The following is a 14,644-nucleotide window of genomic DNA, read 5'->3' as shown; positions in this document are numbered from 1 at the left end:
TACATAGGTAATTAGAAAATCGCTTTACTTTTGGCTCGATTCTGCACTAAACAAAATAATTTTTTCGTACATTATAAATTATTTACTACTTAAAAATTTATGCTAAATTAATATTATTATCATGATCGAGTAAAATTAATATAAAATTTTAAATTCTGATCATGATTAATTAATATTTATCCTAATTTTAATTATGACCAAAATATTTCCCAAAATTTTAATTTGGGTGATAATTTGGTCTTGCTTGCGGAAACAACACCTAGCAGATGTTTCGCAAGCATGATTAATTAGTATTCACTATGATTTTTTTTTCTTGACTATGATAATTACCCACAATAAAAAAATTATATTTCTTATATTGTCGATGAAATTAATACGGAGAAGATTTATTAATGCATAAATGTATACATAGGAGATGGTTTTTTTTTATATAGATTTTCTTAAAATATTAATAGTTATAAAATTTATATTCTAAGCATTGAAGTCTCTTTCTTTTTTCTTAAATCCATCTGTTTTTTATTGCGTTCAATGACAGAACGTGTATAGCTAACTTCTATACAATTATCACTTACATTAAATTAATTTTTTTTTTTAAATTCGGCATAACAGTTAGTGGAGCTCAGAAGAAAGAATTAGCTGAATATTTTATGAAATTTTATTATTAAAAAAAAAGCAGAATAATTAGGTTTTAATTAACATGTTAATTAGTTTAAGAGCAAGTGGGCTTCACCAACTCCCTAATAATTGCTACTAATGATTCTGAACACGTCATCTCTACATACTCTTCATTGACTACCATCATCTCTTTGAAAAACGCGTTTTCCAAATAAGACATCCGGCAGCGACCGAAGTCGGGTTTCAGCCGTACCAATAGATAAAAGCAAACTGCTAATGTTGAGAACTTTGAAATCGTACAATGTATATACGCATACGCGTTGATTTAATCTACGAACTGCTTAATTGTCCTTTATTTACAAAAATACTTAAGGATGTTTTGGTTTGATTTTTTTTTTATAGTCGACTTTACATCCAAAACTAAATAAACAAGGTTATTGTCGACTTCATATGAAAGTAACGTTATTGAAAATTGTAGAAACTTTTGTCACAATTCATTCCATATTCTACTTTATTTAGTATACACAACTTCACGTGTATTGAAGCTTTTTTAAATAAAGTGCATGATGTCATCTTTATATACGTTCTGTGTGTATATTAAAGAGTAGAAGATGGAATAGGATTTACAATAAACCAAATTCGATCCAATCAAAAAGAATTGTGGATCTTGTAGAGATCAAACGACCGCATTTAATCATAACATCACTGGATGAGTTCAAATCGGACCAATTTGCCCAAAACCCGACAAGAATTTTGGGGATCCTGTAGTGTTTAGTGATTTTTCAATTATAGGAGGGTATTTTTATAATTTTATCAGATACAATGCGGGATCCAGATCACACACATACGTATATATATATATATATATATATATACGTATTGTATTTTTTGTACGTATGTATACATACATATTTATTTGACTTTTTTTTATCTTATTAAATATATTAATTACACATCCAAAATTATTATAAGACAAAAAATGATTAAAATTCAGTTGAGATTTCATGCTGTCCAGTAGTGGCCAATGACTCCAACTTCAAACCTTAGACATATTCCTACCTATGTTGAAATTGACACTCATTTAAATAAATCCCCGACCTAACTCCAAATTAAATAAATATAATGATAAACTAAAGTATTTAGGCATGGGGTGGTGGGGTCAAATCAATTCTTGTCCCAACTCACTTGCCAAGAAATTCACATGGTTCCACATTTCATGATAGGGGCCCCCCTCTCCTAGTAAGTGATGCTTTACGTCATGGGCTACATAGTTGTAATTAGGTGAAAAATCTCTAATTTAATATTTAGAGTTTGGCAAAAGTTTTATTTAAATAAAATTAGTAATCATGACACAATTAATTAAATGTTATTTATTCTCGTTCATAAATAGTGTTTGAAAATGTTTGGTGAAAATTACATTCGTGATATGATGGAATTCAGGCGGCGTTTGTATTCATGGTTAGAATTAGTTGCATTTATTGTCCCAAATTTTGCAAAAATAGTCTTATATTTTTTTTAAAATAGTTACTATATTTTATATTTTAAATGTTTGTTGAAATTCGGATGAAAACGTGCAAATCACATGGCCGTCTGTTCGAGGGGAAAAAATGATCAATGAGGTTTTGGAGGAAAAAACATCACGAAAACTACAATAAACATTTAACATACCACGTCAAAAATAATTATTTCAATGTGTGGTAGTATTTTTGCAGAACGTCCTAAAATATGAGATTAAAAATACAATTAACTCTTCATGTTAGATGTGATTGTTGTGGAGTAGACCAAGAGAATCATAATAAAAAAATATATATATTTGGTAAATTAGCCGAAGGGGGTAATTTTAGTTTCATATAGGGTGAATAGCAATTTATCCCCCTGTGATATTAAAAATGAGCACATTACACCCCTATGAAAAAAATATAGCAATTTACCTCCCTATACTTTTTAAAATGAAGCAATTTACCTCCTTATATAGAGAGGTAGATTGCTTCATTTTAAAAATCATAGGGGGGTAAATTGTTGTATTTTAAAAAATATAGGGAGGTAAATCGCTATTTATTTTTTCACAAGGGGATAATTTGCTCATTTGCGATATCATAAGGGAGTGGGTTGCATTTTTCCCGTTTCATATATATGATTAATTTTTCTAACTATATAACTTTAATACTTAGGGATTAACTTTGAAGTTGAGTGGTAGTGCACAACTAACTTTCAAGGTGGCTTAATTTTAGAATAATTATTTGAATCACATTTAAGTAATTATATGCATTGATTTGTGTAATAATATTTTTTTAATAGAAAAGCTGAAAATGCACGATTTTAATTAACAAATGTAAGTGCTCTAATTTAAAATTGCTTTAAATACATTTTAGATTCTTGTACTAGGCATGTAATCGCATTTATCTCTTTTAAAATATGAAAGGTAACAAAAAATTTCACTGACAAAATAATTTGGTATTAGCAGTGCCCAAAAGTACCATTTTCACTTACCTCTTATATTTTTCATTTTAATCCTTAGAGTATCTTTTATTTAAGAAAAAATCCCCAAAAGTACATTTAGTGATTTAAAATTTTATTTAAAAAATAATATTTAAAATTTATAGTTGCTTTAATAAATTATGTAATACAAAATATATTTACAAGCTCAATATATGCAAATATCTATTTTTTTTATGTTAAAAATACATGTAAATATGTGTAAAATGCGTAATGCATATAATTTTATCAAAAAGGTATGAAATATAACTTATAAATTTTGATTCAACTACATGTACACATAATTAAGATATATCATCATATCATTACTCAAAAAATTATAGAATACTATATATTTGCATATTTTTACAGTATATATATTCGATGTAATATTTTAAAATTGTATTCATAATTTATTTTCAAAAATAAAGTAAAAAATATTTAGCCCTATAAAATTAGATAGGTGGAGTTAATGCACAAAAATGAATTCATACTTATCCTTATCCCTTTAGATAGTTCAATAAATATATTAAATTTTTTCCTAGTATTTCAAACTTATGAACGTCACAATGTCAGTAGGTCTGATCAGCACTTGAAATATTTCTTTCGTACCTAACTTTTGACTTCATTTATTGGTTTAAAACCTAAGTGCCACAATGTTCATCAGATCAAAATAAATTTAAATAAATAATACTTAGATCAAAGTGGGAAAAAAATTTGAGTGGGGAAGAAAATAAAATGACCACTTTCTAATGTTTGGATAAGACTTAGCATGCAAGACAAAAGAGTTGCTGAAAGAAAGGTGCAAAAGTGTAACTAAAATTGTTTGGTGGCCAAATTGTCAATAATTATAATAATAAATGATTGATTTTTTTTAAAAAAATTGTATGTGGCTTTTCTTGTTGGAAAAGCATTGCCAAATTAAGACCCACCATATGTACACTTTGGTGGATAATGATCAGTTTATGAGGAAAAGGTTTTGAAATTATTCAAAAACCCTAACTTGATAAGATGAACTCTAGATGAGTAGGTGATTGATGTGGTCTGCAATGTAATTGATATTCTTGTGTGTGGTATTTGTTTATTTTGAATTATGAGTTAGATGAATTTATTTTTGAAAATGGATCTTTTTTAGGGAGACGAGAGTGAAAATCGTATTTTTGGTCTCATAAGTTTCGTCTAGTATATATCTTTTAGTTAATTACTTACGATATTTTTTAAAATAGTCTTATAATTTGCAAAAAGTCTTTTTTCAGCTTTCTTGTCAAATCCCATTAGGAGATTGAAGGAAAAAACCACATTGCAAATCACATTGTTGTTGTGTATAGTACTTAAGTCATGAAACAAAAAAAAAAAGAAATTTTTTCGATCAAAGAAGAGGCTTTAAGATTTGTAAATCACTTAAACTCGTTGTTTAAATTAACATGGGACATATGTCATATTGATTATGGAGAATAAATAGTAATGATCAACATGTCAATGTGGCTTGACTTTAGTGGAAATTAGGTGTGCCTTAAATTTTAGGAATATAATGACATTGGATCTGATACCTATAGCTTTAATTTACTTATTTTATTTAAAGTTTAGTCTAATTAAATGGGACATCCATTTTTAATAAATTAGTAATTTGGTTAAAGCCTTATCCCCCCCCCCCCCCCACCACACCCCTCCATTCCTCTTTTCAAGAAAAATTCGTCCTAGTATAGATATCTGAAAATTGATTAATTTAACCTCATACCGGAAAAGATAATTTAATATCTATATTTTTATATTAGTAAGTGAGGGCAAAACAGATATTACAAATGTCACGAATCACCATCAGTTGCATTCTTTGCTACTGACGCGGAATTTTAATTATTTTATTCAAGAAGATTTTGTGTCTATTAATATTTTTATAAGATACGATCACGTTTAATCTTTTTTGTTATAGGTAAGAACACAAAGAGAATAAGTTTTCGAATATTTTTATTATAAAATTATAATCATAAAAAGAAAAAAGTGAATTCCATTAAAAGATCTGTAGAAATGATGAGATTCCGCAATCTTTATAAATAATTATTTATTAACCCGACATGTTATGTATATATTACATGATATAAAGTAAATATATTTAGGACCCTACACCACTTATCACTCTTTGATCATTATAATAAAAACCTTATCACATAAAAGATATTCTGCTTTGAAATTGAACTTATATATTAATTAATGCTTATCTTCACACGACAAGTGCCCGTATTAGTGTTAAACACACTACAAATATTGAAAATATAGAATGAGAATGAAAATAAATAAGATTAAATTTCAGATTAAACAGCTTTTCCATTGCGTTATTGGATCAAAAGATATGAATTTTAGGGAATGATTTCAAAAAAAAAAAAAAAAAGATTTCAAATGATTTTGTATTAAATGAATTTAAGAATAAATTTTGCACAGTACGTGCCACGAAAATTAAAATTCAGAATAAGAACTTAAGGGTTTGAAATTCTTTTTAATATGAAAATTTTCAGATAAGTTCAGAAGATTTATTATTATGTATTTGAAATCCATTAGAAAAAAATATAATTTTTCGTATAGTTAATTATTATAGTCAAAAAAATATAAATTATGGCAAATACAAACTAATCACGATTTTGTTACACCCATTAGTCGTTGTTTCAGCAAGTGTAGTCAAAGCATCAGTCATGGCTAAAACCGTGATAGATGTTTTGGCTATGACTAAAAACCATGACGAATATTGATTAATCGTTAAAAATTTAAATTTTTGCTTTGATTTTATCTAATTATGGTTAATAATATTGATTTATCATGATTTTTAAGTCGTAATCATTTATCAAATGATTACTGATACTATTTTTTTTAACTTTCACATCCATCAATTTAAATACAACTTTAAGAGTTTCGGTAGGTTCAGATAAAAAATTGATGTATAAATAAATTAAAAATAAAACGAGATGTATAAGAAAAAAATTATGTTTAGCTAGAAAGAATAAATAAAAAAATCGTAAAACTGAATATATATATATATAACCTCTTCAGAATTCAATTTTATTTTATTCTTTTGCATTTGCAATTGGATGAAAAAAGTGAAATATAAAGCTGAAAGACAAAAGTCCACCCATTTATTTTATTTACTATATTATCTACAAACATAATTCCCTTTTTTTTTCTTCTCCCACTAATTAATGATTTCATTTTTGTCTTGTTTGATGCCTATTTAATAAATAAGTATTTATGTTTAATTAGTTTTTATATTTTTTTAGGTAATTCAAAAAATTATTTTATTATAACTTGTTCGTTTTCAAGTACAAAACGAAGAGAAAGGGATAGTCTGCACCTTCCCGCTTCGTTACCATCCTACCAAATAAGGAAACGGAATGTCGTAATCAAGATTTACTTTTCTTTACATTATATCAAACAGCTTCACAAAAAAATGATTATTTTTCAACCCGTGTACAGTAATTTAGTCTCTATAAACATCCATAATAAATATATAGGTATCTGAGATTAACAAAATTCTATTTAATATTTAAATCGATGAAAATTTAAAATTATAGAGAAACATTTATATATTTTAATTCTGGCCTTGCCCTAGCCCATATATTTTGTTGTTTACTTATTTTATACATGCTACTCTTTCTCGTATGTTTTTTATTTCGTATCCAGGTCCAATCAAAATATGAAATATTTGAAATAATTAAAATGCCCTTAAGTAAATTCTATTAATTTGAATTAATATATAGTGATATGAAATATTACAAGATAAATCGATCGAAATTAACCCGCAGAATTAAAACAGTCGTACAACATACGAGCATAAATCCTGAACTTACAATAATATGTGGCAGAAAAAAAAAAAAAAAAGAAAAAGACCATAACTAGTGCCCATAAAGCGCACTTATTTAGCAACATATTTTAGAGTTAAAAAATATTCAACGGCTGTGATTCTATTTGAGGCGCCTGCAGAGTGAGAGTCCATCTCCGACGGAGAGATGAGCCAGTTCAATGCGAGAATCGGCGGCCAAAAATGTATTCAAATTCCTGAGAAATATCCGATTTACCCCTATTCGGTCCTGCCACTCCTGGCTCAAGTTCTCATCATCCAATGCCACCGTACCGGACCAGAGGGTGTTGTCGTAGGCTATGATTCCTCCGACCTTAACCAGCTTCAACAACAATTCATGGTAGTTGATGTAGTTCTCCTTATCAGCATCCACAAATGCAAAATCGAATGTTCCTTCCTCTCCCTAATCATTTCATCATCAAACAATCAACATCCCTCATTACAATGTCTAATTACAAAAATACCCCTTAAATATCTGGCAACAAAAAGGAAAAAAAATCTCGAATTTGCAAATTATATTGATATCTCCTACGAACATATTTTAAATGTTAAAAGAAAAAAAAATAGAAAAGAACAATGCGACATCTAAACTTTTACAGAAAAGGAAAACACGACTTGTTTGATGCAAGAGGAGGTATATATAGTGAGCTATTAGTATTTCCGCGTGGAGGTAAAATAAAATTAACCACAATTTAGTAAATGTATATTCGAATTACATAATTACAAATTACAGAAAGAAAAGATAGTCTTCAAATATTTGGCATAATTATAAATATCACATTGTTATTTGAGAAATTATAAATATTCTTATCAAATAAAAAATAATTATACAACCTGTAGACGTTAAGGTGAAAATTACTACTTTACACTAACTAATTTCTTTTGTTTAAAAAAAAAGTTTGAGAAAATGTAAAGAAAAGAAATTGAGGGTGGATAAATAATCCATAAGCCATATATAGTCCATAAAAACATTTAAAATTATAATTCACAATTCAAAAGGAAATTTTAATCAGTTCAACACAAAAATTGAATAAAAATCAAATGAAAACTAATGAAATTGACTCATTATTATTACAGGGGTACTTATAATTTTTTAAATAATCATGACATACTTGTGATTATATTAAACCCCAACACTGGTGGCTGTAATTTAATCTATTTTTTAAAGGAGATGCGAATTTAAGGCCAAAATTTTTAAATTCGTTGAAATTTTTTTTTTGGGGGGGCACGCTATGGTGACGTGGCTGCAACCACTGGCTAGTGATATAAGTCATGACTAGTCCAAAGTCGTCGGAACAATAATTATGAATCTCTTAATTAAATCATAAAAGTACAAGCACGACTTTAAGTATAGGTAATTAATAAATGTAAGTAACTAAGGGAATTGAACTCACGTTTTCAAGAAACTCCTTCATAGCCGTCATAGCATCCGAACCAATGAACTGGATTTTATGTGCCACGCCTGCTTTTTCAATGTATGGCAGCCCAGTTTCGTACGCTTCTCTGTCTGGATCAATTGCGATTACCTAAGGAAAAAAAGAAAAAATAGATTATTTTTCTATTCTGTAATTCATTATAGCTAAAGAATCAACGTAAATTAATAAAATCTACTATTGTTAAATAAAATTGATGCAAAATTTTAAGTTTTGACCATAATTAATTAACATTGGTCATGATTTTAAATCATGGACAAAAACATATGTCATAGTCTTTAGTCGTAACTAATATTTTGATCTCATTTGCGGAAACAACGACTAATAACCGTTGTGCAACTATACATAATTAATTTGTATTTGCTATAATTTTTTATTTTTAACTGTGATAACTATATAATCATTATGCAAAGTCACGTTCCTGGTGGTGAAAGTGCATTTTTTTATATGTATATTAGAACAACGCACATACTTTGCCATCATTAGGGAGAGCAAGGGCGGTGGCAAGAAGTGAGTAGCCGGTAAACACTCCAACTTCAATTGTTTTCTTGGCGTTCATGAGTTTCAATATCATGGACAGAAGCTGGGCTTCGTCGGCTGGGACATTCATGGCGCTCCTGAATTAAATAAATGTTTTTCATATATAATAAGTAGGTAAAGTGAATAATTGTAATATTGCATTTTGTGTAGGTACGTACCAGTGTTGGTATTTCTCAACACTAGCCTTCCTCAGTTCTTTCAGCTGTTCATGCTCTCTTGGATACGCACTTGTTTCCAGAAGATACTGCAATTTTTCATCATCCTCATCAATATATAATAATGGGAAACTCTACTGTATAAACCATTTATTAAAAATGTAGAGAGAGAGAGAGAGGAGAGAGAAGAAGAAGAAACTGCGGAAGTGATTTTCTTCCGTTCCTCCTTCGATCCCAGCATCATGGCGTTTTGGGTGATTTATAACCCAAATGACCAAACCAAATTAAAAAGAAAAGTGTCCGTTTATGGACCAAAATGTAGACGATGACTGTTTAAGGATTGAAATCAATAAATAGTATTATTTCTTGCAAAATAAGTAACTCTTGTAATATTCCCGGATCAGTACTCTTGCATCTTTCCTCTATATATTGACAAATAACCCCTCACTCTGTGTGTGTGTGTGTGTGTGATATATAGATACACAATATACGCACATTCTGATCAGCCCACATGCTCCCCCCACCACCACCTTCCGGCGCGGCTGTCTCCGCCGCATCCCACCACCGTAATAATAAGAATAAATTTGTTAAATGAAAAGGAAAGTATATATGGGAGGAGTTGGAGAAATGAAGAACCTGAGTGAGGGCTTCGCTTTGGAGAATGGTGCATGAGTATTTCTCTTTCATCTTCCCAATTAATCTGATCAACTCAAAATAAGCTCTTCTTTAATATTAGATCAGATGATGAATATTGTATATTCTTAGCTTCAGCTTAAAGCTTATTTATAGCAGCTTATTCATGCCAGTACTGCCGGCCCTTTTTTTTTTTTTTTTTTGTTAAATTGCAGAATATTTGCATGCGTAGGTGGGTGGATGGGTTGGTGGGTGGGTGGGGTTGTCTCCTTCTCCCGTCACCACCACAGAACGTCCACCAAAGTTCAATTTTTATGGACCTACTTCACTTTTTATTTTATATTCATTTTTAGCTTCTAAACTGAGATGGATTTTTTCTTTCTTACACCAATGAGGTAGCTGCAATTAAGGTCTTCTTTGCACTTCTGGTTTACGTGGAATTTAATTTTCTATTTTAATTCGTCTTTCATATTTTATTTTTATTTAATATATACATATTATGTGTGTAAAAAAAGTTTTTCAAAAAAAATATATAGTATAATTTTTATGTACGTAATGTATATATAGTAATTAAAGTATAAGATATATGTAACAAAATTTGAAAAAGAAAATTCCAATTGGGGGTTGGTGAGGGTTTTTTCTTTTTCTTCTCTTTTTTGGTAGAAAAGTAGGGAAGTCGTCCAACACTATCGTGAACTGCCGGTTTAAGTCATAGCTGCTATTCTAAAAGTGTGTGTGTTATCAACTTATGAAAGTTCCATTCAGTAGTGGACTAGAATCAATCTTTATGATCAAGTTATGAGTTTTTTGTTATGTAGCGGTTGGCGAGAATTTTTTTTTTTTAGTTAATTAAAATATATATATAGACGGCAACCTTGTCTTGAGTATGACATCACGCCAGAGTCCTCCATCACTGTGATATGTTCAGCTTATACAAGTCACAGCTAATGTTTTGAAAGTAAATCTATTACCACAACTCGATCTATTTAAATGCAAAGTGGACTGAAACCAATCCTAAATATAATCAAGTTATGAGTTTTATTACATGATATGGGATCGGCAAGAGGGTTTCTTTTTCCCCCAATTAAAATGTACATATAAAAGGACAACCTTGTTTTGAGTGCGACCATAGAAATCTTCTTTCACTGTTTCGGTTATATATAACTATTGGAACTGTCTCAAAAGTGAATCTATTATATATTACAGATCAGTCTATTTAAGTGGAAAGTAGACCAAAACCCTATAATCAAGTTATAATTTTACTATTTATTACACCTAAGTTTATATTTAATTCGGTTCAATTTACAACCTAAGGTATAACTCTTTTAACTTAGCATACAATTCCAATGGTGAACTGGTGAGGATGATCACTTGCATATATTGTTTTTTCCCCCTTCAAATTATATATATATATATATGATGAGATATATACAATATTAATTAATTATAAATGTAAGATCCTTTTCTCCAATGTTTGCTTCGTTCACTTTTTCTTTCAATTTTTTTTGTGATGGGGGTATTAAAGAATGGATCCAATTAGTTATTACAAATATATATAGTCGAAGTGTCGAGAAATATATACAGTGCCAACTTTATGCAATCTCTTTATTACGAATTTTAATTGCTAGTGATACTTTTTGTATAATAATTGTCATTAAAAATTTGTGAAATCAATGATAAAACAATTTTTTGTACTTTACATATTTATATTATGTGCATCTTTTTTGTTTATTGCTAATACTCTTTTTTTTTTTCTAGTGACTAATTAATGGTTGCGAACAAAACTAGAACATATTGAAATAAGCTTCAAATGTGTGTCAATAATTATTATGATCCTTCACATTTATTTTACTAGTTTATAATATTTCATACATTAAAACTTCATAAAGTAAAATATTTCCTTCAATCAAATTCATAATCCAAATGAACTGAAGTTTATTTATTTCAATTTGCATACGGCATGCAATTTGATTAGTGTCTCATTTTACAAGGTGCTATCCAGTTTGCCTTCAGTAGCAAGAAAAAAACACACGATTTTATCTTATTAAGAAGTCTAGGTAGCAAAATGAGGCTTTGGGGTTTATTAGCTGCTCAAACTCCTTGTCTGCCACCGATGTAGAATGTTTGCCTATATCCAGTACCTAACAGGCTATGGGCTTGAGACTGGCACATGACCCCCCGTTCCCACAAACGATGTCAAATGATGCAACACGCGAGTCGATCTACTCGAGGTATTATCCACTAAGACCTCCTCAACTTATGAGGCATCTTTTCAAGACAAAACCGTGAGGGTTTAGACAAAGTTAGAGCAGATAATGTCTTACTCAATGAGACACTAATCGAATTCGCACGCGACATCAAATTTAGTTATAATTCCAAACAAGTAATAAAATCTGTAACATATATAAGTCAAAAGGTATCCATGCATTGGGAATGTAGCTCAAATTGTAGTGCGCTCGCTTTGCATGTGAGAGGCACAGGGTTTGATGCCTCGCATCTCCAATCAAATTTAACTAATTCCTTTTATTTACATTTATCGAAAAAAAAAGTTAAAAGATATCCGTGTATTATCATTATATATTATTTTTCTTTCGTAAAACTTAAGTTCACAGATACTACCTCAACTGAGTTTCTTCAACTAGTTTCATATATGAATTCTTTCTCCAGAATCTCCGAACTTTCCTGTCTGTTTCACACTAATCCAACATATATTAATTACACTCTGTTTATTATTACATTAATATTATATGTATAATTAAACATTTGTCATCACTTAATTTATTTTATTAAAATACTTCTTCCCTCCCCAAAAAAAAAACAATATACAAATTGGGTGCATTTTAACATTAATTCATGGCGAATTAATTATTATTTGCTGACCATGTTCAAGAATTCTTATTTTTATTTATTTATTCTTGCAAGATGGCAAAGAAAAGACCAATTCTTCCACTACTCTCTCTATCTATCTATATATATATGATCTAAAATTATTTAACTTTAGTATTTATTGAGCAGGTGTGAGTTGTAAATTAAATTCAGAGATTGATAACTATAAAAAAAAATGAAAAAACAATCACATGGAATTTTTTTTAATTTTCTTTCTTAATCACCACACCCTAAGTTCTAGATGAATGATTAGGTGATCAATAAGTCTTAAACAATTCAAAATTATAGAAGTAAGTCAATGTGAAAAGTCAAGAAGTAAAGATGTGTTTGGTGCATGTATTCCCAAATAATCAACACAATTAGGTAATTTCTCAAATCTGAAAATGTGAAGTTTGATCAGATTAATCACAAAGCGGTTGGATCTTATATATATCAACATCCAATCGAAGATTCGTGATACAACTGCTTGAATAATTTTAATTTTAGTCTCCTAAATTAATCACTAAATTAGTTTCGGCATCTTATATACGTTCCGATCTCACCAATTTTAGTTTGCAATTTTTTTTAAAATGATCAAAGTCAGTCCCCGTTGTTAGTTGATCGTCTAAACTCATCGAGAGACCACATATGACATAAACAAAAAGGTTACCAAAAATGATTTAGTAACTAATTTAGGAGACCAAAATTGAAATTATCCATATCAATAATGACTTTTTATTCTGCTTTTACCGTCATCTTTTCCCTCTATAATTGGATTTATTCGAAAAGGGAAACACATTGGAGGCAAAATTAATTGACATTAAAAAAAAAAAAAACACACAGTTCTATCAAAATCCATAGGATAGATATTCAACGAAGGACTCAGACAACTATATATTAGCTACAATTCTTTCAGCATCCACGGGAAAATTCTTAGGCAGATTAACTAGGTTAAGGCACATAAATGACATTTAGCCGCTCAGAAACTCACAACAATCACATAATTATAAATAACAAAAAGAAGTACATACCATATAAATGGCCTAAATAAGACCAAATCCGAGCAAACTGAAATTTCTCTATCCTTGTATTGCAAAAATGATTAAGAAGAAGTTTCCTTACACCCCTTGTGAATCCACTTGAAAAACTTCCACAATCAATGAGGACATACTTTAACAAGTACCACTTTTTCCTCACTATTTACATACAACATTTCCAATGTGCTCATACCGCAGGCCGCCCTTAATGCACCTTCTCCCACTTTTACAGTACTTCACACTACATTTTTGTCATACTCAATTTTTCTTCAAGGTAGAAAAATTTATTATTGAAAATGTCCGACAATGGATACTTAGTGTTGATTTACTTTCTTCTATTAGTATTTATGCACCTTTTCACTTATGGCGGATCCATTGGCCTGTCGAGGTAACTGCCTAACCTTTGATGTTGTATTGTATTGATATACTATCATTTATTTAATGAAATTTTTACATTTATCGAAAAAAAAATTTCGATACAATAAACTATTGGACGAAAAATTATATTCCGTTGGCCTCCTTCAATAAAAAAGAATAAAAAAAAAAATTGGAATTTTCTACTAAACATGCACATTCATTGAATTCCGTAGAAAGTACATATGTGGAATCTTTGACAATGACTAGAAAGAAAGAGATCATAGTGCACTTCACAAGTGGATCATAATATTAATATTTTTACATTGTTTTTACGAATTCTTCAAATGATGTTGTACATGTGTTTACTTTTTGCGTGTTAGATTCCACTTATTTCAAAAGGTTGGGCCAACAAATCAACCCACTTGACAACTTTTAATAATACTATGAAAAAAATTTCATAAACTACTCGTGAAAAGTATTACTTATTCTTACAAGATTAGCACCACCCCAACATCGATTCTTGCATTTTAATTATTGTTACACCTCAACAAACATTTTGCATGAGTTGTCTACCTAAGTTCATAGTTACCTATTACCCACCAATGAAATTGCAGTCGACGTTTTTAGATATGAATTAGTGGAAGATATGTTTTCAGGTCATGAGATATTTCTATACTTTTACTTTCATCA

General features: G+C 29.4%; 1 protein-coding gene and 1 long non-coding RNA gene across 2 annotated transcripts; both read right to left on the bottom strand.

Annotated features, from left to right (window-relative positions):
* Window positions 1-6,798: 6,798 nt before the first annotated feature.
* On the bottom strand, window positions 6,799-9,857 carry LOC105168404 (flavonoid 3',5'-methyltransferase). The gene is made up of 5 exons (XM_011088471.3): window positions 9,699-9,857; window positions 9,066-9,151; window positions 8,840-8,984; window positions 8,329-8,460; window positions 6,799-7,337 (listed from the first exon to the last, which is right to left on the bottom strand). The coding sequence occupies exons 1-5, from the start codon at window positions 9,747-9,749 to the stop codon at window positions 7,038-7,040; spliced, it is 714 nt and encodes a 237-aa protein (XP_011086773.1). The 5' UTR covers window positions 9,750-9,857; the 3' UTR covers window positions 6,799-7,037.
* Window positions 9,858-11,610: 1,753 nt separating this feature from the next.
* On the bottom strand, window positions 11,611-13,812 carry LOC148787309 (uncharacterized). The gene is made up of 2 exons (XR_016066886.1): window positions 13,592-13,812; window positions 11,611-11,963 (listed from the first exon to the last, which is right to left on the bottom strand). It is a non-coding gene; the product is annotated as an uncharacterized LOC148787309 (long non-coding RNA).
* Between the last annotated feature and the right edge of the window lie 832 nt (window positions 13,813-14,644).

This window comes from Sesamum indicum, linkage group LG8 (assembly GCF_026168435.1).
Source record: "Sesamum indicum cultivar Baizhima isolate 11 linkage group LG8, ASM2616843v1, whole genome shotgun sequence".
Taxonomy (NCBI): domain Eukaryota; kingdom Viridiplantae; phylum Streptophyta; class Magnoliopsida; order Lamiales; family Pedaliaceae; genus Sesamum; species Sesamum indicum.
The sequence above is the reverse complement of the archived record's forward strand: the minus strand, read 5'-3'. Positions and strand labels throughout refer to the sequence as shown.